The following is a 27,681-nucleotide window of genomic DNA, read 5'->3' as shown; positions in this document are numbered from 1 at the left end:
AAGTGAAACTCGTGCTGTTTGCAGACAACGTGATCTTGTATATAAAACCCCAAAGAATCCATTGGAAAACTTTTAGAAATAATCAACAACTACAGCAAAGTTGCAGGATATAAAATCAACTTACAGAAATCAGTAGCATTTCTATACTCTAATAACGAACTAACAAGAAAAGAACTCAAGAAGACAATACATTCACAATTGCAACAAAAAGAATAAAATACCTTGAGGCGAATTTAACTAATGAAGTGAAAGACCTATACAACAAAAACTACAAGGCTTTCCTGAAAGAAATGGATGATGGCATAAAGATATGGAAAGACATTCCATGCACATGGATTGGAAGAATAAACACAGTCAAAATGCCCATACTACCTAAAGCAATCTACAGATTCAATGCAATCCCAATCAGAATCCCAATGACATTCTTTACAGAAATAGAACAAAGAATCCTAAAATTCATATGGAGCAACAAAAGACCCCGAATTGCTAAAGCAACCCTGAGAAAAAAGAACAAAGCTGGAGGCATCACAATCTCTGACTTCAAAACATAGTACAAAGCTACAGTAATCAAAATAGCATGGTACTGTACAAAAACAGGTGCACAGATCAATGGAACAGAATTGAAAGCCCAGAAATAAAGCCACATATCTATGGACAGCTAATCTTCGACAAAGGAGCTGAGAGCATACAATGGAAAAAAGAAAGTCTCTTCAACAAATGGTGCTGGGAAAACTGGAAAGCCATATGTAAAAGAATGAAAATTGACCATTCTTTTTCACCATTCACAAAAATAAACTCTAAATGGATCAAAGACCTAAAGGTAAGACCTGAAACCACAAGCTTCTAGAATAAAATACAGGCAGTACACTCTTTGACATCAGTATTAAAAGGATCTTTTCGGACACCATGTCTTCTCAGACAAGGGAAACAATAGAAAGAATAAACAAATGGGACTTCATCAGACTAAAGAGCTTCTTCAAAGCAAGGGAAAACAGCATTGAAACAAAAAAACAACCCACTAACTGGGAAAAAAATATTTGCAAGTCATATATCCAACAAAGGGTTACTCTCCATAATATATAAAGAACTCACACAACTCAACAACAAAAAATCAAACAACCCGATCAAAAAATGGGCAGGAGACATGAACAGACATTTCTCCAAAGAAGATATATGGATGGCCAATTGGCACATGAAAAGATGTTCATCATCACTGATCATCAGGGAAATGCAAATCAAAACTACACTAAGACATCACCTTACGCCCATTAGAATGGCAAAAATAACCAAAACAAAAAGTAACAGGTGTTGGAGAGGTTGTGGAGAAAAAGGATCCCTCATACACTGTTGGTGGGAATGCAAACTGGTGCAGCCACTACGGAAAACAGTATGGAGATTTCTCAAAAAATTAAAAATAGAAATACCATATGATCCAGCTGTCCCACTACTGGGTATCTATCCAAAGAGCTTGAAGTCAGCAATTCCAAAAGTCCCACGCACCACTATGTTCATCACAGCATTATTTACAATAGCCAAGACATGGAAGCAACCTAAGTGCCCATCAACTGATGATTGGATAAAGAAGATGTGGTATATATATATATATATATATATATATATATATATATATATACATACAATGGAATACTACTCAGCTATAAAAAAGAATAAAATCGTCCCATTCACAACAACATGGATGGACCTTGAGGGAATTATGTTAAGTGAAATAAGCCAGATAGAGAAGGACAATCTCTGTATGACTCCACTCATATGAGGAATTTAAACATGGGGACAAAGAGAACAGATTAGTGGCTACCAGAGGAAAGGGGGCATAGGGGGTGGGCACAAAGGGTGAAGGGGTGCACCTACAACACAACTGACAAACAATAATGTACAACTGAAATTTCACAAGATTGTAAACTATCATAAACTCAATAAAAATTAACTTAAAAAAAGTTAAAAAAAAAAAAAGTAACATGTTCCGGTGACTTTTTTTCTGCAAAATATTTTACGTTATATAAAGCGTAGCCATGGAGAGGGAAGAATACACTAATATTAAAATAGGATAATTGAAACTCCTAACTGTGCTGTTCAATTGTTAATTTTCTACCCCTTCTCCAATCTTTAATGCTATGGAATCTTCTTAGGGTTGCTTTTGAAGAGACTGAACTGTCTAGAATATCCTCTTAATGGTATGGAAGAATGCTAAAATTCCATAAGAGGCAGACTTAAATGAATTAAGTCACAAACCCGATCAAATGTCCTGTGGGACTGGGCTGATAATCACAGATTAGAGGATCAAAACACGGTCAAGGGGCCTTTTTTTCTTGAGAAAATCTCTTTTAATTTTAAATAGAGAACTGTGTCTGCACATGGTAGACATTCAATAAATGCCGTTAAATGAATCACTGAATACCTCAGGTCAAAAAATTTTCCAATTCACTGAGGGGGAACCCAAAGCATGGATGTCACACAACAAGTGTCAGCTCTGAGAGTGGAATGCATGAACTTAGTTTCTAAAATTTCTGCTTCCTTGTCTTAGGCAGGAAACCAAGGGCATAGCAGCATAAGAAAACCATCAGGACTTTTCACTTTCTCTTGAAAGTTATTTTAGTTAAAGGCACTCTGAGAATTTCCCTTAGTCCACAGATAACAAAGATAAAAATATCTAATCCATAAAAATAATATTTACCCTCTTTTGAAGTCTGAAAGAAACCAGCCCTTCCATTTTCTGACTGCTCATTTTTGGTTTGTTGAGATAAGTGATCTTCTGGCAACTTGGAGCTATTAAATGGATTCTTCCTTTGCTGGGGAAAAATGTTGTTTATTAAATTCATTTTAAATGCCATAGCAGCAACTCAGTGTTAGCAAATGCTTATTATCTCCAATATTTGATAGTTTTATCCAGTAAACTCTATCTGGCATGTTTGAAAAATGATTGTCCCGGTTAATCTGGTTAGCGTAGAATTACCATACATGCCATACAAAAAAATAAAACTGTATAAAATATACTCAATTCCAGAGTCCTCCAAAGTCAGACCAGAGCCAGGCATTCAAATCTAAATGTCACATTTTGCAGAGGTGAGAAAACTTGGGTCTGGATATATTAAAGAGCTGGTCAAGGTCACCTGAGACTCTAGTCAGCACAGATTCCCACCCCGGCTCTTTTACTACGCTAGATTAAAGCTGCACTGAGTTTAACTGTAACTGACCTTTCCTATAAGGATTTAAAAGACACCTATCAAAGTATCCTGAAGTGCTTCATGATCACTATTATGATCAACAATTTTAATGTCAGAAAGGGTATCAGTAAATAGAATTTTTTTCATTACTATAAGACTGACTATCAATGCTTACTGTCTACAGTGTCATAAATTGGGAATTCCCTCCCACAAACAGACCTCTAATACAGATCCAGGGAGCTATAAACAGGACTGATATGGAAGCAACAAGTCACATTCTACACGCTTAAAAGAAGCAGCCCCCAACAGCTTCAGACTTTTTATTCTCTGTGGCAAGAAATCTGGGTCTTCAGCAATGCAGTAACACGGTATTCATCAACCTTTCCACCCCAGGAATGATGTCTTATATTAAATTGTAAAAAGTATCTATATTTGGTACAAAAACAATACTACAAAATCCTTTTTATTTCATGGTGCTTTGATAAAATGAGAAAAATGGCATTCCTGCCAAAAATGAGATTTTTGAAGTCTGAATTTAATCTACCTTAGCTGGAGACACAGCTGACTTCCCTGTGTTTTCCTGGGATATATCAGGCACGGTGGAAGCTGGATTTACCACGCTGGAACTGTAAAAGAAACAATAATTAAGAGAATAAAACCTCACCCTTTGAGGAAGTATAAATCATGGCTCTGAAGCCAAAAGCTATTAAGGCAGAATAGGAAAGGAAGTTTGTAAAATCAAACTGCCAGGAAGGGAGAGGGAGTTGGGGCCCAGAGATGATTAAGCAGTGGAGCAAAGGCAATGGCAGAGCAGAAACGAAAGACAGGTGCGAAACAAGACACCACCATCCATCAGAAGCTTCCAAGTTTTTATCACGGCACCAGGCACACAGGAGGTTCACAATTTAAATTGGTAGAGACGAACTCATCTCAAAGTCAGAAGCTAACATCAGATGCAGACGAAAGGGAGCAACTCGCCTCAAGGAAGGAAGGTCATTGCTGAAATAAAATCTAAAGAGTTTTAGGGCCTGATTCCATGGGCCAGGGGCAGAATGACAGTGCTTACTCCAACTCAGGTGGGAAATAACTAAAGAAAACACTCAGATGAGACAAGTGACTTGGCAAAGGAATGGAAGAAACAGCAGATCTAAGAGATGCTGTGCAGGGAGCCTGGTGGGTTTGGGCAACTTACTGAGAACTTTCAACCTAGCTCTCCAGGCCGGCCAGGTGAGTTCTTGTTCAAATACAAGAGGGATGAGGACAAGCAGAGCATCCAGAAGGTGGTGGGAGGTTAGAAGCCTGGAGCTGGCTTTCAGGAGTGAGGAAGATTCTCTAGACTATGATTTCCTCTCCGAGGGACAGGACAGCCCCCGGGTGAGAGTACGGTGAGAATGAATGGAGAAAAGTGAGTTGAGCAGGCTCCCTCCTGAATATCCACTCCATTGGCTATTGAGTAAGAAGGGCAAAAGAGGGTGAGAGTGGCCCTGGAGGGGAAGAAAATCCCCTGCTCAGACTTCCTGCTCCAGTGGGCTACCTCAGGCATAAGAGGTGAAGTCACTGTTGGCTGAAACCACTGTCCCTGGTAAAACTCACACCAGAGTCCAGAACTTGGAAAATACCTCAGAGGGTGCTGGCCGTCTACCATGCAGCAAAGTGACTGGAGGTTGGGGGAGGGCAGCAATTTGCCCCAAGGCCACAGAGCCTTGCCCAAGATTATTGTCACTAAAACTGTGGCCTAGACGTTCCTGCAGCTTCCTTTCCTTTCCTTCCCTCTGCACTTCAACTGTTATTTTTGTAAGGAGTTAGTCTCAGGAACAGGCTGAAGTTTGGAGGAAGCCATTCTTCATTACCCTCCTCATTGTTCCAGAAAGGAATTACAGTAGATGAGGCAGATGTATATAAAATACAGTCTGAACACATGGATGCAAGAAAGGGGAGGAAAATGGGGAGGGGAAGGGAAGAGAACAAGCATAGGAACTTATAATGGAGCCAGAATTAAGGCTAATAGAAAACCACACTACAGGAGGCCTCTATTCTTGCAACATGTGGGCACAAACTTGAATCAAGTTTCTAGCAGCCAATGTGAAAAAAGAAACCTGGTCACTAATAGAACTCAGTGTCCATAGGACAAAAACAGCCAATAGCTCAGGACTAGAAAGTTAATGTACCCGAGTGTCATTTTAAGAAGCAGATGAGCGAAATGAGGAACCTTATAGCAGATGTTATGCTCAGTTTCTTAGAGTGTTTTGTATCATCTCCCTTAGTAAATAAAGCAGTTACACAATCAGAGGACATAAGCCAAGTGGTGATGGTCGGGAGGTCTCCATGGAATATCCATCTTCTCCTGCCATCTTCCTCCTTTGCCCCTCCCACTCACCAAGAACAAAGGCTAAGCAGAGCCTCTCCATTCTCCTCCCTCTGCTCCCTGGAAATCCAGTTCCTGTGCCTTCAGGACCCCAGGCCCAACATTTTGCACATCCTGTTGTACCCTTTCTTCCCAGAGATGAAACCAGGCTCTTACTAAATTCTATCCAGCTATGTATTTCATGTCTACTGTGCAATCTCATTCTGTGTATACATGTCTTATCTCTTATAGTAAACCAGGAGACCCCTTGAGAGTATCTTGACCATCTTTATACCCCCGCAATGCCTTGTACAGTGCCTGGTACACGACTGGTGAATGACTGAACAAAGGAAGGCCAACTGAGCCAGTGCCAGGGAAGGCAGCAGCAGACAGGTGACCATGGGTTTGTTTTCATTTTTGTTTTTCTAAATCCAGGTTATTTGGCAAACTACAATAAGGCACACTATTTAGGTTTTAAACAAAATGTCTTTGTTCCGCCTATTCAGAAAGCAAAAGAGAGGAAGAAACAAGGCATTCAGAGCACATGCTCAGACACTAAAATATCAGAAACATACAGTATTTACTGGGTTGCCTTGTGGTTGGAATGGGCAAAAATGGGATAAGGATGGGATAGTGGGTTAGCTACAGTTCACAAGTCTGCTTAATTAGAAAAAATTAAAACAAGAGTCTTATGCCTCAAACTGTCTCTGAAAATAGAGTTATTTCCTAGATTAAGCTCTAGCTTTGCTCCTCTCAAGGATTAAAACGTTTTGCTTGCCTGTCTTTTATTGGGCAACCATCATCACAGCAACCATCTCAGGTGGTGATCGCAACATCCCTATGAAGTATGCATCCTTTTCCCTATTTCACTCATGAGAAAACTGAGGCTTGGAGAGGTTAAGTAACCTGCTCAATGTCACAAAATTAGTGAAAGAGCTGAGGATCTGGACCAGGTGTGTCTGATCCTGACTCCAAAGACAATCATCATAATGGCTAGGCTATACTGCCTCTGATGTCTCACATTAGTAAAGTGGTGATTTATGGCAAGAGGCCTGGACTGAAGTCCAGGTGATTCTTTCTTCTCGGTGACTCTCACATCTGTCACTTTTTTTCCACCTGTACCAGCACCTCCTTTATTTCTGTCAATTGTATTAGACTCATATCTGACCTCCTGACTCCAAAGTTCCACTCCCCTAATCTATTCAGCGTTCCACCACTAAGCTGGAATGGTATAAAACACAACTTTGATCATCTCCTTCTTCCGCTCAGTACCTTTCCCTGGATCTTCAAGGCCTGTGGAATGAAGTCTGAATTCCTCAGGAAGGAATTGGAGATGCTCTACCGTCTGCCCCAATATACCTTCCTACTCCTCCTTTCTTTTGACCCTTCATGCCAAACAAAGTGGTCTGTCTACTCACCATCCCCAAAACTCACCTGACTCTTTGCTTTCTCCACTCAACCCATCCCCCAGCCCCTCCCTCAAGCGTTTGCCGCTCTCTCTGCCCAAATCCTTGCTATCATCTCCAAGCCCAGCTCAAACCTCACCTCCTTTGTGATGCTGTTCCTGTATCAGCCCACGTGGAAGTGGGTCTCCTTGTCTCACATCTCATAGCACATTTTACTGGTACTTTGGATTATGAATTTGCTCCCTGCCTGGCACTATTTGCTGTCATGTGATCAGATATTCATATACAGATGCATTACTTTTCCTAAGAGAACATAGTCTCTTTATAGCCAGATACTGTCTTTTGTTTCTTAGAATATCTCTGAGAGCAGTAGACTGTGTCCTGCATATAAAATATATTCAATACATTCCACAAGATGAGCTTTTTAAACTGTACAGCAAGCCAAATTCCACACGCTGTGCTTTGTAATTTCTTGCCTCAGGCATCTTTCAAAAACTACCTGCAATACTAGAAGGAACACTTAGACAAAACTTGTTTACTTTGTTAAGAGGATTATTAAAATGTTGGACTATGACATTGGCTTTAGGGTTGCCCTCCTAAAAGTGTCTGCATTTTACTACAAGTCTTTGAAGACTTCACCAGAAGGAATAATAATGTTAGGTACTGTGGCAGGGGTGGATACTGGGCAAGAGGTGGGGCTTTACTGCCGTCTTAAAATCACACCGCACAGGCAGCTGGACACTCCATCTGCTTCTCAGTCCAACCATAAAGTGCTCCTAATCACATACAGCAACTTTAAAAAGCTTTTGAACCTTAACCAGCTTTTCTCTCTAAAGTTAAAAATAACAGCAGACATCTTATACCTTCTTCTGAGGTATTTTTCAGCTTAAATATTAACAGTGTCTAGAAACAGAAGCAAACTCTACAAGTGATTTTTTTCACGTGTTTCTTGTTGTTGCTGTCTTTGGACCATGAGTGCCTTGGCAGCTGATGCTCTGTCTCAACCCCAGTGCCCAGCACCATGCTAGCAGTGTTACACTCAGTGAAGCCTGAACACACGAATAAACAAATGAAGAAATGGCTCAGGGATAAAGTGAGGCAGGCAAATTAGAAAATATGCTTTCCCAAGCCTTTCAAGTCAGTGGTTTTTTGTTAAGTAAAATATTACTTTTCTGATGCTACCACATTTCATGCTACAGATGTATAACACAAATATTCTCATCCAAGCATAAGGCACTCTGATGTCACAGAGAAACTATTTCTACCACAACCGATTTGGGTAAATCCAAGATCCTATAGGATTAAGATTCTTTTAAGAGCTCAGTGTAAGTGATTCTGTGAGGCAGGCCTACAAGAAATGAAATGGTCACACTATTGGATTTGCAATGAATCCAAGGACAGAAGATCAAATGCATTGTCTACAGATTGACTCATCTCTACCCTGCCTTTGGGAGCAAGCTCTGTGCCTCACATGGATCTTATTATTGGGAGTGAAGGCAAGCAGCTAATCCATCTGGGAAAGGGAGATAGATATGTACAAGCAAAAGCCTTCCAGCAAAAAGAGCATAAGTGGAGAAAATAATTCCATTTCGGAACTAAACTAGTGGTTTTAATTGGTTGGTTTCCATTCAACAGAGGGTAAAAGGGAGATTGGTGTCAGGAGTATCACTGAAGCACAGGCAATGAAGCTCAAAGACTACATTTTTGGTTCATTACAATGACTTATGACAAAATAGTGTTTAATTCTACCAAAAACACAGTGAGGTGAGGAGGCACAGTTTTGCTTGCAAGAAAATTCATCTTTTTCTCGCCATTTCATAGGGTAGTGCCCAGAGGAAAACCTGCCAACGCCATGGAAAGAAATTCCACAGGGAAGGCTTTATCCTGTTCTCCCTGAACTCATTTTGGAGACACTCTCTAGAGATGAGGACATTACAAACCTCTGCAGCAGCCAAGCTCTCTCCTACCTCCATGCCTTCCAGTTCTCCAGCTTAGATGCTGCTCTCTTGCAGTTGTCCAAATTTGAGAATGCCCCTCAAATTCTCCTCCATCTTTTAGAATCACGAGAGCTCATGGTGATACTTCGGAAGTGAAGGTTTCTCAGTAATATAAAGCAAGGAAATCTGGGTGCTATCAGTCCTGTTCTTACCTTGTAGTTTAATTTTTTCTCCCTTCTCCTCTTTTCTTACTCACTTCCTTGCTTCCAAACTACTTCATGCAATCATTCACTTATTCACTCGTTTGTTTATTTATTAACCCCTCATTCAATGTTATTCTTTATTTTGTAATTCATAATCTCATCAAGTATTCTCATTCATTCAGTCGGTCAGTTTCTCATCCTTCTTCTTCATTCATTCATTTATTTACTCCATGAGGCATTTGTTGGGCACTGTTGTAAGTGCTAGGAATAGGGACGGCAGTGAACCAAACAAGTTACAGTAGTAAACAAAAATTCCTTTTCCTCATGGATCTGGGGAGAGGGGACAATAAACACACAAAAATAAATATATAGTATAATGTCAGTTAGTGACAAGTGTGATGAAGGACAATAAGAGAGGGTATTGGCATTCATTCATTCATTCCATAGATACTTACTGAGTACCTACTATGTGCTAGATACATTGTTAGATGCTTGGGACGTGGTGGCAAACGAGATCCAGGTCCTCAACTCCAAGAAAGCAATGCAGTGATACTCAGCCCTGTGATTTTTAAAAGTTCCTTGGGCAATTCTGACTTATAGGTCACAGTTAAGAACTTCTCATCAATAACCCACATATCCTATATCAATTATTAGATATCTCTATGCCCTACAAACACCTCAAATTTCTTCTAATTTCATCTTTAAAATTCCGTCATGTGTTTCCTCTTTTCTCCATCCCTTGGTTAGGTTCTCACCATCTCTCACCTAAATTTCTGTTATAACGTCCTAATTGATTATTGTGCACACGTTCCACAATTAATTTGGGGGGAACATGATGTGCCATTAACATGTAGTTCATGGACCTGTGCCAGTCTGTGAACAGTTTGTTGTTGGGTCACAATGAGATAAATACAAAAATTAAGATTATGCATTTAGAATCATTTATAGCAATTTGCTGAGACATCCCAGCACATGATCAGTGGGTTTATATTTTGCATTGTTGTTTTCTGTATTTTTCTGTATTTCTGTGTTCTGTATATACCTTGTTGTTTTCTGTATTTCATTTTTGTTATATTTTATAAAAAGTACCAATCTGCGATGATTAGAAATACAAATTTTTTTTAAAACCCAAATAATGGTCCGTTACCAAAGTTTGTGCTGACACTGCCCAGCTGAAAGTCAGTCACCAGAACTAGACCTGTGATCGTTTGCAGTTTCCCTCGCCACTCTCAAGGAAACCTCATCTCTGCTCCTCTGTTCATCAAACCTGTCTCTGCTTGCTCGTGCAACAGGTGCAAAGGTGAGATCCAAAAGAACGCAGGTACCCAACAATGCTTGAGTATGCGCCGGGTACCCGCAGTGTTTCATTCTTCACAAGCAGAACCCCACAGAAATGTGCCCGCAGAAAGAAGGAAGCTTGCCACAGGGCCTATTAGAAAAACTCCTTCAGAAACTGCAATATCCAGTCACTATTGCCTCACACTCGCTACCTCCTGATTCCTGGCTAAGAAAATATTGACAGGTATTGAGTCATTATATTAAAGTTCACTTAGTTTAAAAGTACAGGCTCCAAAATACACTTACACACCCAGTTCCCAAAGGTTAAAGTATAGGTGAGAAGCCTTGCAGGAACCTGACACCGAATAAAGTAGTAGTTTCTGACATAGAAAGGAGGAAGTAAACAACTGTAGTAAAGTAAACCATAGCTGCTTCTATGGTTCTGGATGATACCACCCATGGCACATAAAGAGCAAAGCATGCTGGATACATCTAACATTTTCATTCTTACCTTCTCGACCATACCTCACCTATGTCATGATAATGTAATCATAATGCCACCTGGAAATTGCCTATTTCCTTTCTTGCTGAGAAAGGCTAAGTGGTTCCCACACCTAATTTCATTTAATCTCACAACATCCTGGTGAGGCAGCTCTGTTCTGATTTACAGATGAGACCCGAAACTTGTCTGAGGTCACATGAGGAATGCAGAAAACAATGGAGACACAACTTGTGGAAGCTATATTAATAGTCTCCAATTGAGGAAAAGCAGAGAAATACCCACCAGCCTGCATGGGGTCATGAGGAAAATGAGTCAGACTACGAGGACAGTGGCACCTCTGTGCCTCAGGCTTTTTGAGATGAAACGAGTTCCTGGAAGAAGGCCAGAAAGTCTGACCCAGAAAAAACTGTGCAGTGAGCTAAATTCATCTCTGATACCCCCAAGTCATCTTCTTTCCCCTTCTGTGGCACTTGCACCCTCTTCCCTCAGTCAGTCAGTGCTCTGGCATCCCCACCCCCCATCAACCCAGCTCTTAGGACCTGCTCTCAGCTCCTTGGTGGTGAATCTAAATGACTGTGTTTTCACTCCCAGAGTTTCTAATATTTAAGATCTCATCTTTCCCTATGGAAGGAAGGCCGGCCTTCATCCCATTAGGGGGGTGGCAGGCAGCTGGTAAATGGGAAGTCACGGAGGGGAAAAGCTAGGGTGTTCCTTACACCCTTTCCTGAGCTTCCTAAAATATCTGTGTGTATGTGAGAGCCCAGGCTTCCATTCATTGAGTATCTACTATGTGCTATGGACTTTGTGTTAGGAATTCTACATTTACTAGTTAATTAAATTCTCAATACTTTTGCTAGCAAACTATAATCATTCCCATTTTACAGCTGAGGAAACAAAGGCCCAAGATGTTAAGTCACTTCTAGTGCAAGGTCATGGTATCACTTCTTGGCTACTGTTAAGCTGTTTTAACCCCTAGCCAACATGGCCTCTACAGACATAAGAGAATATTACAAACCATCCAGAGAGAAAAGAATACAGCCTACCACCCATGGAAAATAAAGTGGGCCCTCTCCAACAGGAAAATGGATAAGTAATGGGTACCTGAATAGAATCAGTATCCCATTATCCATGTGATACAACTTTGCTCATATTTGACTCTGAAACGCCTGTTGGTGCCTATATTACAGACCCTCTCCATCATGCGTAAACTATGTTGGAAACATACCTGTTCCCCAGGTGCCTCAGACTTGGACCCTGACTCAGTGGCTGTCTCACCAGGGAATTCATTGACTTCATCTCAGTTGGAGACTCTAAACTGAACTGTCTTCACTGAGGAGCTAGAGATAAAATGCAACTGTGCTCCTAGCAAAGGGTAACAACTATACCTCCAAGGGACAGACACCAATAAGATCCTTAAATATCTAAAAGCAAATCGGCATGGCTCAAAAGGTTTGTGGCAATGTAGCCTCACAATCAGCTACTTCACAGGAAGGATGTACAAAAATACATTTTGATTGGCCAAATGATAACATGTATGGAAAACACCCAAAAATCAAGGCTAAAATACTGAGGACAATCTGCATCCTTGAGAGGCATTTATTGAGTACCTACAATGTGCCAGGTATTCTCCACACATTACCACTAATTCTCACCATCTCCTTTCTTGGTATACATTATCATTCCTATCTGTAGTTAAGAAAAGAAACTCTGAGAAGGTTAAATGACTTGCCCACGATCAAACGGCTAATAACTGGCATATTCAGGATTTGAATGCTTATCTGTATGGTTCCCATGCTTAAGCTTCTTCCATTGCACCAGGCTGTTACAATTTGATCATAATTCATCTCTTCCCTGAAATGGCCTATTTCCGTATTCATTTTTGAGCACCTCTTCATTCTACTCTAAGGAGAAATCCTTAGTACAAATGAAAAATAGCTATGGTTAATGTTGGAAGAAATCACCACTCAACATTTTAATTTTATTTAACATTCAGATTTGCTAGAACTTCTGGAAGCTGGGAAAGAGTACTACTCAAGCTTTGTCCACATCAGGGCCCAGAATTCTCTCATACATGCCCATGAGACCAATCTGGCATTTGCACTCCTAGCCCACCATTTTGCTATGAATCCTACATGCAGCAGCTCTTCCCAGGGGCTCTGTCTTACCTTGGGCTTGCTGGTGCTACATCTTCTTCTGGCTCTTCTACAACACCGGCCAGCTCTGGGGGAAGGAAAGCATCTTTGTTGACATTATTCACCCAGCTTTCCTTTGCCCTGTTTCCTCTGTCCTTACTCTGCTCAGCTGAAACAGGAAACAATAAAGACAGGAAGGTTATCTCTCATCTCTGGGACCTACAACTCTCATATCGGCTCTTATCACCGAAGGCTCGAACTTGAACTTCAGGCCTTCTCTGAGTGCCAAGGCAATCACTAATGAGTCTGAGTACTTGGGATCAGAAATTTATCTGCAAGAGAAGTCAATAGATTCCCACGATGTTAGCTCCCCCCAAGCAGAGTCCCCTGAGAGCATGGATGTACCTTTAAATGTGCGGATAATTCCAAAGACAACTGAAGCAAAATTCTGACTGCCTCTAGATGAATCTGACCTGAATTGGGGTCAGGACCGAATGTGTATGCCCAAGGGATGTTTAGAGCAGAGAGTCCTCATTGGGACAAAAGCATCATCATTACCAAGCATTTACTGAATATCTACAATGTGTCCAATTCAAGTCTGGGCTCTGGGATTCAAAGGGGAACAAATATTTCTAGTCTGGAATGCCCCTCTTCACTGCCTCTTCCTCTCCCAAGTCTCTACATATCCAAATTCTAGATATTCTTCAGTACTCGGCTTAGATACCAGAGCCTACATAAAACCTCTGTGCTCCTCTTCAGGAAATAACCTCTTTTGCCTCTGAACACCCAGGGCCCTTTACCTCAGATAATTAGCCTCAACAGAGAGATGACTAAGTGCCAAGCACAGTGCCATGTTCTTTGCATGCATTATCCTATAAGGAGTGAGCTATTTTCCAAGTTACAGATTTGGAAATTGAGGATCAAACAGTTCAAGAAACTTGCCTAAGGCCACATAGTCAGTAAATGCCAGAAACACTTTTATCAGTGTTAAGAAAATGAAGCAATATTAGGGCTTTCAATTTGCAAAGACTTACATTCCAGGGTGGTATTCCCCACAAGTCTCATTACATAGAAGTCTAGTTTTCTCAGCTACAAAATGGAGTCCACAATACTAACCTATACTCCTCAAGATTTCTGAATGTCTGGGTGGTTTTGACAATCAAGAGGGCTGCAAGCAATGTGTAGCACATACTAAGGGGTCAGCCCTTATCTGCAAGGAGTCAGAAAGACTGAAATCCTAGCTCTGCCATTTGCCAACTACATAACCTTATCACTTCTCTGAACTTTACATACCCCTTATATAGAATGGGGATAATAATAGCTCCCTTACAAGATTGCTGTTACAATTAGAAATAATACAAAGTAAATGACTATCATATAACAGATGCTCAAAAGGTGACAGCTATTTTCCGTATCGAGTACAGGCCAAATCTCGACAGGTTCTCGGGGGTAAAGGTTTACACTGGCTAGTCCAGAGTTAACTAGAGAGAAGGCACCTGGTAAATATTTAACGAACTCAACAGAATTCTAAAGAAGCCCTCAAAATACCATCTCTACAGCCTCTTAAATGATGTAGTTGGTTGATTAAATAAGTACCAGATGTCAACGTCATGGAACAGAGAGGCTAATCTCTTTCCGTCTAAGCTCTTCACTCTATTCAGGACACAAGGTTCTGAAGCTTCAGAGTTAAAAGCTAAAGAAAGGAGAGGTGTCTATGTTACTGTCTGTCTATGCTATTACAACTCAACATGGCATCTAAAGTGCTTCCTTTGTCCTTCTACACCACACTGAGTCGCTTAGCCTTAACCTCATCCATCTAAATCCAGGGCAAGAAAATTTTGAGCTAGAGGGCTACACACTATGCAAAGTATACCTCTAAATGATTTCCCTCAGCAGAATTCAGTAAGGACTCTGACACTCTTCTCTTCTCCTGACTCCTCCTTCCCAAACAAATGTTGGCTCTACAGGTACTAGCCAAATCAACTCACCTGCTACCTGAAGCCTCTTCTTTCTCATGGATGCTCTGATGATATCTGTGCCATGGATTTTGTCTCTGTGCCTTTTTGCCTTGGCTTCATAAAACCATTGGCCACTCATATTCTTCAGTTGTTGGTCATCCTTAATTTTTTCAGGCAAATGTCTACAAAAGGAAAAGAGCTTTACTTTGCTGAGAACTCACAGTAAATAAATGAGTTCACTGTGACACTGCATAAAGAAACTTCTAAATATACATCCAAAATGAAGCTCTGAATATCTTAGAAGATCCCACAAACCTCCCCGATGACTAACAAATGTATGTTCTCCTTTGACATAAAAGTCAGAGAAATCAAAGCCAACATTTATTTATAAATTCAAAGATGTGCACTAACCATCAGGGAAATGCAAATCAAAACTACACTTAGATATCAACTTATGCCCATTAGAATGGCTATAATAACCAAGACAAAAAATAACAAATGTTGGAGAGGTTGTGGAGAAAAAGGGACCCTCATACACTGCTGGTGGGAATGCAAACTGGTGCAGCCATTATGGAAAACAGTATGGAAATTTCTCAAAAAATTAAAAATAGAAATACCATATGATCCAGCTATCCCACTACTGGATATTTATCCAAAGAACATGACATCAACAATACAAAGAGGCTTAAGCACTCCTATGTTCATTGTAGCATTATTCACACTAGCCAAGATGTAGAAGCAACCCAAGTGCCCATCACCTGATGTTTGGATAAAAAAGATGTGGTATATATATACAATGGAATACTACTCAGCCATAAGAAAAGACAAAATCATCCCATTCACAACCACATGGATGGACCATAAGGGTATTATGTTAAGTGAAATAAGCAAGACAGAGAAAGACAAATGCCATATGATTTCACTTATTTGTGGAACATAAACAAATAAGGGGTGGACACAAGGGGTGAAGGGGCACATTTATACTGTGTCTGACAAATAATGCACAACTGGAATTTTACAATGTTACAAACTATTATGACAATAAAAAATAAATTTTAAAAATTAAAAAAAAATTTGAAGATGTAATCTATGATCCTTAGATGATTCCTATAATTTCTCAAGGGCAAATTCACTTTTTTTTCCCAATGGTGAGGTACCTTTTTTTTTTGATGAGGAAGATTGGTTCTGAGCTAACATCTGTTGCCAATTTTCCTCTTTTTTTTTCTCCCCATAGCCCCAGTACATAGTTGTATATCCTAGCTGTAAGTCCTTCTAGTTCTTCTATGTGGGATGCCACCAGAGCATGGCTTGATGAGCAGTGTGTAGGTCCATGCCCAGGATCTGAACTGGGAAACCCAGGACCACTGAAGCAGAGCATGCAAACTTAACCACTATACCACTGGGCCAGCCCCCAGATTCACTTTTTGGTCACAGTCTTCTGTGTCTACTGTTCAAATGCAAAGGCCCCAGTGAAAGATGACATATTAAGCTTCCCCAAGCTTTGTTTCCTTATCTGCAAAGAGGGGTTAATAACAGCAACCCACCCCATGGGGTTATTATGAGGGTTAAATTAGCTAATGCATGTAAACCAGCCTCCAAACATGCCCGGTAGCTACTAAAAACTCACTGAATAACTGGTGGGGTGAGTGTCAGCTCACCAGTCCTTTCCATTCAGTGAAATCAGTTTATCAGAGACTTTTCTGGAAGTCTGTAGGGGAGGGTACATGATATCCCTGGCTCTTAATGTTAGGGAAATGAAAACTGAAAAGGCAGGCTGGAATCAGGGCAGATCAAATTTATGGGTGGAGGGAGTAAAAGCAAAGGCAGAGGCAAATTCCATTTGTGCAGATACTGCTTTTAAGGGTTGCACAATCATTCATGCTCCAGTGAAACCGCTAAAATCTAAAGAACAAACCAAGTACTGTCCTCCTAAAACCTTCCCAATTCACACTGGCTGGAAAGACATTCTTCTACTTCACAAGTTTTTTAACCTCTGCATCCTCTATCCATCTCAATAAAATGAGAATCACAAAATCTATCTTTTCTTATTCATAGAGATGTACTTAGAATAAAACGGAACAAAAGCCTTAAAGAGACTTTAAACTCTTGGAAGATAATGTGCTACGTAAATCCAAGAGGGTTTTATGATTGTCACTCAAGCTAATATGCACACTTCCTAAAGTAGCAAATGTAAGCGTTTTAGCCAGAGAACGTGGGTGGTAGCCACACCGATGGCTGTGTGTGAGTTACACGCAGGCATACCTGGGAGTGGGGCGAACAAGAGGGCAGATACCAGGGTTCTAGCAGTTCCTCTCTCCCACCTGTGCCTGGAGAGTGTCCTTCCACCTAGAGTCCTGCTCTCTGCTGCAACTTCCTCCCCTCTCTCAGTTACCTGGGAAGAAGTGACCCTATCCCAAACATGTCCAACCACAACCCTCGGACACACATTGTCACGACAGCCCATCACCCAATCCTGACAGGGACAGTGTCATCACTTCATGGTTCTGAATCACCAGAGAGATCATGGTTCTTAATAAACATTTCTAACAGTTTCCCATTGCCTAGGTTTTCTCTTTCTGTTTAGAGAGTGAACCCCTAGGGGCAGGGCCTGTACTCATACATCTTGGCTTGGAGTCTGGGAAACAGTAGGTATTTATTCAGCGCTTGTGGAGAGAAGGAATATCATGTAAGGTCCCTGACCATGTGGCTTCAGGCCACATTTTCAGATTCATGTTCCAGCACTTACTCCCCTGCTCCCACTTGCCAGCACACAATATTTCTCACTGCTCTCCAAACTGCCTTCTCATGACCTCTGTACACGTTAGAGGCAGGCAGGTGTGGCAGAAAGACTATGGGCCTTGGAATCTCCCAAAATTAGGCCCAAATCCCAGTTCTCATCCTTCCTAGATATAACCTGGGGCAGGTTACTGAACCCCTCTAAGCTTTGGTCTCCTTGTTTGTAAAGATAGGGGAAAACAAGATCTAGTCTGCAGGACTTCCGGGATGATTAAATGAGGTACTTACCCGAAAGTACCTAGCAGTGCCTGGATCTTGCTAAGAGGTCAATAAATGTGAAATGTCTAGGGATGTCTTTCCCTCACTTCTCTATCCAGCACATTTCTCCTCATCCTTCAGATCCAGTTCACGCAACTCCTCGCCGGGAAAGCCTTCCTTAATGCCCAAGGACACAGTTCAGCTTGCCCTTCTCTCTGCTCCCACAGCACCTCCACAAGAGCACTTACCACACCAAGTTCCAATGATTCTATTTGCACATCTGTCTCACCCACTAATCTGTGAACTCTGCAAATTCCTTGAAGGTGAGGACTATATATTAATCACCTTTATAATGCCAGCACCTAGCACAGAGCCTGGCACAGACCTGATAGCCAGAAACTGTTTGTTGAGTGAATAAATCAATGAATAAATAAATGCTCAGCAGCCACCCCAGTCTGAGTCAGGCAAGAGATATAAGAGATCTTGTCACTACTGGGTCAAGGAACCATCCATCGCAATGGCTGTGCCTTCTCCTGATGAGGCAGAACATCTCAACTCTTGGCAGAATAGGAAAAAACATGATGAATATGGCATCAGTCATCAACTTGTTGAAAGAGATCACAAACCCTCATAGCATAACAGCTCTCAACTTTTCTTCATGAGATTATTTACTTATTTTTGTTGTTCAACTGGAAGGCGCTTTGTAGGTGTGCAACACCTGACCTGCTCCTGCCTAAATGACTGCAAGACTCTGATCATGCTAAGCTCTCGGTGCACATGAGCACATGCTGTGTGAGTCAGGCTCACTGAAACTCACGGCCCCTGGAAAGGGCTAGCCATTACAGTAAGGAACTGAGGTTGAGTTTCTAGCTCATTTCTTTTAAAGTGGCAAAAGAATAGGAAATTCTTTCAAATTCAGTAAGTTCTATTTATGTATTTCCTAACATGATAATCACTGCTCGGTTTAGTCAATTTTTTCTTCTATCTTAGTCGTTTGGAATATTTGATAGACAAATCCATATGTGTGACATCAAAGCCAAGTTTTATAAAGATGTAGATCATATAAAAATACCACCATCTAGGTGGTACTGTTAAAAATCTTCTCCTTCAGGGGCTGGCCCCATGGCTGAGTGGTTAAGTTTGTGTGCTCTGCTTTGGCGGCCCAGGGTTTCGCTGGTTCGAATCGTGGGCACGGACATGGCACCGCTCATCGGGCCATGCTGAGGCGGTGTCCCACATGCCACAACTGGAAGGACCCACAACTAGAATATAAAACTATGTATGACGGGGCTTTGGGGAGAAGAAAAAAAACAAAAAAAGATTGGCAACAGATGTTAGCTCAGGTGCCAATCTTTAAAATAAAAGTCTTCACTTTCTACCAGCCCACACCGACCTCTTATTTTTCCTGAACTTTAATGTACTAAGCAAATTAGCATTTGTTCTTCTAATCATTGTACCACTTAGATGAAGTGGGAAAAGGTAAGTTTCTTGGGACTCACAGTTTCTAGCCCTTACCATCCTCTTGGCATATGCATGTTGTGCTTAGTAGGAAGCTGAGGATAGAGAAGAAGTTCAATAAACACCCATGGCTGGTGGGCAGAATTAAAGGCAGAAGAGTACTGAGCCCAGAGAAGACCCTGTCCTGCTGGCCCTCCAGGCAGAACATGCCAGTCGTACCCCCATTGCTTCAGCTAATACATACAAAGCATGCATTTTGCACTGGGCTACAAGCTTGGCACTTAACATGCATCATCTCATTTAATCCTTACAATTTCATCGAGATGTACAAAGAATTTAGTCAACTGCAAAAGATGGCCATCTTGCCTCCTCTGTATGTTAAAGGCCGTATTTGTTCATTTTTTCATTCACTAATTTATTAATCTCCTATCATATGCCAGGAAGATGCTTGGAATTGTGAATAAAAAGTTCAGTCTCTAGCCCTAACTGCCAATGTCAACTCCTGTGGTACAGAGTGTGAGCACATGAGGAGGAAAGCCAGAAGAACAGTGAGGATCTCCAGCCTGGCTTCAACACTCAGCCTATGCCCTTTTCCTCCTTGTACTTACAGAGCACACCCCAGCTTCTAGCTCTGCATCATGATGAGGCAAAAGCCTAACATTATAGGTGGGACTTGGTTGATAATATCTAGTCAACTGTGGATGATAAGAATCAGAAGCCTGGCCAGAGAGGCTGATTGGTCCATTCCTCAGCTTTTTTTTTTTTTTTTTTAACCCCTTGTATATTCTGGGCAAGATGGTTAGATATGTGATTTGAAAGTACTCTTAGATGTTTGTTTTGAATGTGAGAGGTGGAAGGGACCTTAGATAGGTCACTTGAGGCCCAGACAAGTTAAGAGGTTTGCCCAAGGTCACACAGAGCTGGGACAGGACACCAGACTGGCTCTTGGACAATGCTCTTTCCATTACCCCATCCTGCCTCAGAGAGCCAAACATGATTTTGGTTTCTAAGATGGCTATCACATTCACTCTTCGCATGAAAAAATTCAACCTTCGATAGAGAATCTGAAAACCAATACATGTGAAAATGAAATGAACTGCACATGTCCTTCACAGTGGGAAACGAGAGGAAACGTGTGTCCCTTGTGTCGTGGATGCACCATAGATTACCACACTCTGCTGAGAGGCAGCACAGTGTGTGGGAAGGACAGCCTTTGTAGTTTGACAAGCAAGGCTTCAATCTTGCAGGGCACTTTACCTCTTCCACCTTATTTCCTCATTGTTGAGTGGGTTCAGATACACTGTTATGCAGATGATAGGGGAAAAGGTATGTGAAGCTCTGTGTACAATGTAGTTCCTTGACAAATGCTGGTTCCTTTCCCCCTTGCTTTGACAGAAAACAGCACCAGAGGTCCTGGAAAGCAGTTCTTCAGTGACGACTGCTTTCATCTAAAGGAAACTGGGTCTTAAAGAAGCAGCTGAGAATCATAAGATGTGGTCGTGGTTGAGATGGTATCTACTGCAAGAACGCCCACCACTGTAGATGTGGTTGTGTGTGTATGGGGCGGGGGCATGGTGCTAGTGGTGCACAGATGCACATGGGCAACGATTTCCTGCTGGCAGTGTGATGCAAAGCACAAGAAACACCACCTCTAGAGTGTGTCATTTTCAAACCATAAAAGATTGAAATCATATATGTGTATGTACAGCAGTGTTTCTTAAAAAAAAAAGGAGGGGGAGAGGGGGCAGGGGGGGAGAGAGAAATAATAATCTATCCTGACGTCTGCTTCACTGCTGCTTTGGGAAATGTCTCCAGCTGGTAGTTAGGCAAGCAAGCTGGGTAGAGATGCGTGATAATAACTGGGCCCAGCACTTGTGGCTACAGGTAGAGAGGCAGCACGAAAGACGGCTATAGTGGCAACAGTAACCGGGAACTATCTTCTAACTGTACCCCACACACACCACAGCGGGTATTCCCTTGGGTTCAAATCCATGGTCTACTATCAACAGGTTGAGTGATTTGGGAACTGGATACTTCCCCTACATGACATGCATTTTTCTCATCCATGAAATCAGGATAGGAGGTGACATATAGACTAAATCATCTCCAAAGTGTCTCAAATGAACTTGGATGTGAACAATTCAAAGCACTGGCTATATCAGGAATGGCAAACAGATTTCAATTTGAATGCCAAATCTCATCTACAGCCATACTGAAAAGGATTCTGAGGCAGTGTCTGGTCTTAGTGGGCAACAGTGCTATCATCTATTAAGTGATGTCCTCATGGCTACAGGAGGCTTATATTCCAAAGGCCATGATGAATTAGCATTTGAAAGGACAGTCTGAATTTTACTGGCAGGTTTACTTTTCTAATGATATTCTGTTTAGGCTAGTATTATAATTATATAATTTATGTTTCTAAAGCCACATAGCAACTAGAAGGAGGACTGGGCTTGTAAAATCATTTTGGAGAAACAAAGTTGAGATTTTAAATTTGCAATTGATAATCCAGCAAATGGAATAAAAGCCATTACATGGTAAATTCCTTGAGGGCTGGGATTATGTTTCAATCTCCCTAGGATTCCCTTCATATCATTGTCCCAAGCAGTTACCCACACTTAATAGGTGCTCAATTAAATTTCACTGCATTAAATAATGAAGAGTTGTAGGAATAATTCCCTCCTAAGGAATGAGACTACTAACAAGAGATTTCTGTCCTCTTTTAGAGGCATAGGTGGTGTGGTGAATAAGGGAATTAAAACATATTCATTATCTGTTACGAGCTAGGAAGATTAAGAATTATCTTACTTAATCCTTATTCAGTCCTCTGGGTTTGGTACGATGATCACGGCCAGTCTCTGAGCTGAGGCTCAGAGAGGATAAGTAACTTGCCCAATGAACCACAGCTGATCAGTGGTGAGAATAGGATTCAAACTCATGTCACTTTTGACTCCAAGGTCCGTGCAGGGAAATTCTTTCCCTGTGACATCATAGAACCCTTACTGTTCTTATGAAAGAATAAGAACAATGAATAGGTTGGGGCAGAGGGAAAAGTACAGGATCAATAGTGTTTCTTATCATAGCTTTGGCACTGACTAGCTGTGTGACCCTGGCAAGACACTTCCTCTCTCTCTGGGCTTTACCTTCTTTATCTATAAAGGGACTGGTGTGGACCAAAAAATTTCCTTTCCAGAGCTGTCAGGCTATAACTCTAATGGAAGAGCCAAAGACAAACACCTGGGGGATGGTGAAGGCGCTGGAAAGCAAAAGTGCACAGAATAGCATTTTCAGAGACCAGAAACCCAATTCTAGTTCCACCAGTCCAAGAGCAGAACAACTTCAGAACCATCCCCACAAGTCCCTTTAGTCCAAAAGCAAAGAGGGGGTCAGCACTCCTCTTGTGTGGAGCAGGCCATGGTTGTACCTCTTGCAGTGTCCACAGGCTATAGGCCTCACAGCTCTCCGCCCGGCCTCCCTGCACACTGTCACTCCTCCCCAGCCCCTGTGTCCTGGACCTGCCCATGGCCAAGTAGATGTGAGGTACTTGGTGCTTAAGTAGAAAGTCCCCCAGAATGGTGGTAGCAGACAGGGCTGGACTCACACCAGGTTTTTCACCACCCCAAGCCTTCTTCCTATCAGTTTACACAAGAGAAAAACACGGGTAGTGGCAGCTGCTGGGGCACCCTCAGAAACAGCATATGGAAGGAGAGTCTGCAGACCCACCACTACAAAGGGACTCAGAGTATTCCTGCTGCAGCTGTAGACTGATGATGCCAGAGGCTACACACTCACACCCCTTACAAGGCCCAGTTCCAGGCAGAACTTTGCATTTTTGAGGATATTTTCATCAACTACTGCAGGTGTCCGAGAAATACCTCCACTCTATTCACACAGAAACACAGAACTCCTTGGAAGACTCAGCAGCCTGGACTCCTAAGGGCCAAGAAAATATAAAAGGGAGGGAGGATGAATCTCTCTTCATAACCTGGCTAGAGAGAGGAGGGAGAATTGCAGAACACAATAACACCTCGTTAGCGGCAGGAATCGAAGGTGCTCGCGGCAATCCCATATTCACAGTCCCCATTTACCGAGGTGGGAAGAGGAACCCAGTGCCCTCCCCGCTCCACTGCTTTCTCTCCATCTTGTCTACTGGGAGGATAAAGAAACTCCCACTATGCTTTAAGAATCAACCAATATTTTCTCTGTGCTGGCCCTCCACTTATTTCTAAAATGGGTATAATGATCCTTGCCTCGCCAAATCTCAGGGTTGTTGTTAGGAACATAAGAGGATAACATTCATGAAAGGGCCTTATAAACTGAATGGGTAAAGGATTAATGCTACCAAGAGGCTCTGAGCGTGGATTAGTGTAAATTCTTGCCTGTCCTGGGGAAACTGCTCAAGGTACCCCACTTGCCGAGAATGGGGAGCAGAGCCCTATCCAGGTGCCTGGAGCACTGAGAGTGACTTGTAGGGGGGAGTCTGACAAGTAAGGAACCCCATTCTCATGATCCCCACTACCAACAGGCACCTCCTGACACCATCACAGCTCAGTGTCCTACCTCACACCAAGACAGCCACCCCATTCTCCACGGCCAGGTCCCACGATGGGCTGTCTGCCATTGTTTTCTCAGGGAGAGGAGCTGGAGTTAGTGAATGAGTACCTGAAGAACAGGATTTGGTTCTCACTTCTGACACCTATGCGTTGTATCAGCTTGAGCAAGTCACCTGACCTGTCTCAAGGTCAACTTCCTCACACATCAAGTGCGTGTAATTGTATCCCACCCAGCCCCACTAACTGCCCAAGAGTGTTGTGAGCTCAGAAGAATGCCCTTTGCAATTTGTTAATCACTGTCATTTGTTAATGATTTGTTAATTTGTTAAGCACTGTCTATAAATGAGTTAGTATTAGTAGCCACAAATGGATACTCTGGAGGGCTTTAAGTGAATTTCAGCATGTTCTTTTATAAAGCATCCATGTTCAGTTAGGGTCAAAATATGGGAAACGGTGCAAATAAATCCATTATTCATCAACCTTGTCCCAGGAAACAAGAACATGGCTTATGTTCCTTTTGGATAACTCCTGGGATGGGGATCATGCAATTAATACTACTACCTCACATTCTGGAAGCCTTTCACTGTCTTCAAAGCCCAAGATTACATAGGCAATAGATGGCAGGGCCTGGACTCAAGCCCAACTTTTCAGCCACCTGGTCTCATGCTCCTTCTACCCTAGTGAGTAGAAAGTGGTAGGAACGTTGATGTGGGACATCTGGGTTCCTCCCAACAAGGACAGTGTGTCAAAGCTGCCACTCCTTCTTGCGAGAGACAAATGAAAAACTGTCTCAGTCAGAGCCAATTTCAAGTGTTGTTAAAACCAACTCAAACATTTCTGAAAGTATGCAAAACTGTGAGCAACTTCTCAATTTATCTTCTTTAAAAAATTTCTAATTTAGTTCATGATTCAGTAAAAAATAGAGGATTCAGTAAAAAAAAAGTAGATACAAATATACACACATCCATATATATATAGATGTAGATATGCATTCATACATTTCATTTTTTTTAATTCAGTGTCTATAAATTAAAAGAGTTTACTTAGGTTTTTAATCAAGACTCTATTTCTGGCAGGAGTCCTATGGGATAAATTAAGAGGCACCAAAGAGGAAAAAGTTCCATCCAGGAAGTAAACCTAAAATTGGAACCCATAAGTTCAGGCTCTGAGTCAGAACTACCACTTATGGCCGAGAAAAAAAAAGTGTTTCATCTTCTTACAGACTGCCTCTGCTTCCCCCATGCGCAAGGACCTCCCCAGCTCCTTACCTGACTCTCTCTTCTTCAACCCTCTTCAGGGCAGCATCTCGCTGCAGAACCTTCATGATGGCCTCTTGCTCCTCCTCAGTCAGGAAGCTTAAGTCGATCATTTTGAAAAGGTTACACAAAAAAATAGCAACAAGTCTGGCTTAAAATTCTCAAAGCGAAACAACTATGACTGTAGCCTGATGGTTAAAAGATGCAAAAACAAAATGAAGTGATATCTTGTTCTGTTCTGCAGCAAAAGTCTTACGTTGGTGCAGCAAAAGTTTTAGGTGGCTGATTGCAAAATCCTAAGCACCCTTTCCTGTGAAGAAGTAGTGGTCTGTGGGATGATGTGGAGAGGAGACTTCCAGAAGCACGCTGCATTCCTTGCCAAACAGATCACTTGTTCCTACAGTGTCATTCCGACTCACACTCCTTCTCTGGACCAGTCTTAGACACAGTTTATTCTCCTTCCGTCCTTGCCATCAACTTGACGAGAGGCAGCAGTATCTGAGCATCACCTACCTGGGGAATCATGAGACAGTAAACACAGACGGTGAGAGCCAGTTTCTATAGCATTGCTCATTACTACAAGATTTAAAATGTACTGGGGAAAAAAATGACCATGTGAGATGGTCTCTGAAGTCAGGGAAACCAGTTCTGCCAGCTTCCTGAGCAAACGGCAAACGGGTCATGAAATATGCTTCAACTCAATTCCAGACTGCCAAGATGGAGAGCACAGAAAAACACCTGTCAATGTTTAACAATCCACTGAGGAAAGGGATGGTTGCTGGTTTGCTCTCTGCAAACTCATGGGATGCTAGGCTAAAAAGTCAAGCTAATGGTCAGTAAGACCAGGGAGATGTGATTTCAGTTGTCAAGTGATTTTGGGTAAGAAACTAGGAATAAAAATTCACAAATGCTCACTTCTCCATGAGTAGGAATGTTCCACTGGAGTATATCTGTGCTCTGTAATGACAAGAGAGCTAATATTAGGTAGAGGCAGGCTGCACAATAGTAGGAATTGTTATTCTTCACCCAGTCCCATCTCTAACCTTTGCTGGTCCTGGAGAAACTCACCAAGCTTGTCTCTCTTCATTTCTGAAGAGAAAAAGCACACACTAGTGTGTGTATATAAACTGGCGGAAAGGAAGTGGCAGAATTTCAAGACACCCCACCATCCAAAGGGAGCACTTTCAAGTTGGACCACGGGCAAGAATCCTATTTTCTTTGAGACATCTTAAATCCATGTGCAATGACAAGAGGTGACACCTGAAGAATGCCACAGCTAGATGGGACTTGAGAGATTATCTATTCCAGGAGCAGGGTCCTTTAACAAGAGCAGTGCTGCATATACAGTAGACACTAAAATCCAGGTTTTTAGTACCTTTTAAAGCAGCCCCACTTAGGAATAAAATAGAGTCAGTACACTAGTGAGTAATTTTTATGAATGAATTCTTCGTTTTAGCAAAACAGAACTCCTGGGAAGTTCTCCCTCCGCCACTTGCTAGCTATGAACCATGAGGCAAGTTACCTCCCGCTCTGAAGCTCAGTTTTCTCATTTGCAGTTACTTGACATTAGGACGTCCCTCCCAAGTAGTAAGGATTAAGTGGAATAATGAATATAAAGCAGCACATATCTTGCATCCTGTACCAAACATAGCTACTAAAAATATATTCTAACTTCCCTTCTGAGTTCACATTTTTGTCTGATCCATTAAGAGTGTACTTGGTCATATATTTTCCTTTCCTCTTTTGTATTATGTTTCTTTCTCATCTCTCTCAGAAAGTATGGACTCTGATGACCTTTATCTTCCTGCAGCTCTTTGCATATTACCCACAGTGACTACTCAAATAAATATTAATACAATACTTCATTCTTCTTCTTATTTTTTTTTTTGATGAGGAAGATTGGCTCTGAGCTAACATTTGTTGCCCATCTTTCTCCTTTTGCTTGAGGAAAACTGTCACTGAGCTAACATCTGTGCCAGTCTTCCTCTATTTTGTATGTGGGTTGCCACCACAGCATGCCTTGATGAGCAGTGTGTAGGTCCATACCCGGGATCCAAACCAGCAAACCCTGGGCCACTGAAGCAGAGCACACAAACTTAACCACTATGCCACCAGGCTGGCCCCTTTTCTCTTTTTCTATTGTATGCACTTGCGTATGTTACTGCCTGCTTGCTCATCTTGAAAACTATTCATTCTTCAAGATGAAAGTTACCACCTCCAGGAAGCCTTCCCTAATTTCCACAGCCAGAGTTAAATGCTGTAGTAGATTTGCTTATTGTTCCTAACTCTTCACTCCCTCCCTGAAACAGAACTATACAGCCTTGCGCCACTAGAGGAGGCAGAGTGTTCATCCCCACCTTCCTGATGTTGGGCTTGGTCTATGACAACGAAATCAAGGTGTCAATGAAATTTACAAATGTGATGCAAGCACAGGCTGTATATGTGCCTGTGTGGTCTGGCTTGGCTTCTTGAATACTC

General features: G+C 41.8%; 1 protein-coding gene across 30 annotated transcripts in view; it reads right to left on the bottom strand.

Moving 5' to 3' along the window:
- SYTL2 (synaptotagmin like 2) overlaps positions 1–27,681 on the bottom strand; it is a 107,737-nt gene that overhangs the window by 35,842 nt on the left and 44,214 nt on the right. For 8 of the 30 annotated variants that reach the window (XM_008540094.2, XM_008540078.2, XM_008540109.2 and 5 more), the window contains exons 2-6: positions 25,216–25,716; positions 14,973–15,124; positions 13,018–13,153; positions 3,727–3,808; positions 2,693–2,807 (exon numbers count right to left, since the gene is read on the bottom strand). In XM_008540094.2, the coding sequence (XP_008538316.2) occupies positions 2,693–2,807; positions 3,727–3,808; positions 13,018–13,153; positions 14,973–15,124; positions 25,216–25,316 (586 nt within the window). In that variant the 5' untranslated portion in view covers positions 25,317–25,716. Of the gene's footprint in view, positions 1–2,692; positions 2,808–3,726; positions 3,809–13,017; positions 13,154–14,972; positions 15,125–22,202; positions 22,370–25,215; positions 25,717–26,118; positions 26,161–26,246; positions 26,288–27,681 lie in introns of those variants that run through there. The other 22 variants (XM_070625624.1, XM_070625635.1, XM_070625622.1 and 19 more) reach the window with 7 other exon arrangements.

The sequence above is a fragment of the Equus przewalskii genome, chromosome 6, assembly GCF_037783145.1.
Source record: "Equus przewalskii isolate Varuska chromosome 6, EquPr2, whole genome shotgun sequence".
NCBI classification, from domain to species: Eukaryota; Metazoa; Chordata; class Mammalia; order Perissodactyla; family Equidae; genus Equus; species Equus przewalskii.
The sequence above is the reverse complement of the archived record's forward strand: the minus strand, read 5'-3'. Positions and strand labels throughout refer to the sequence as shown.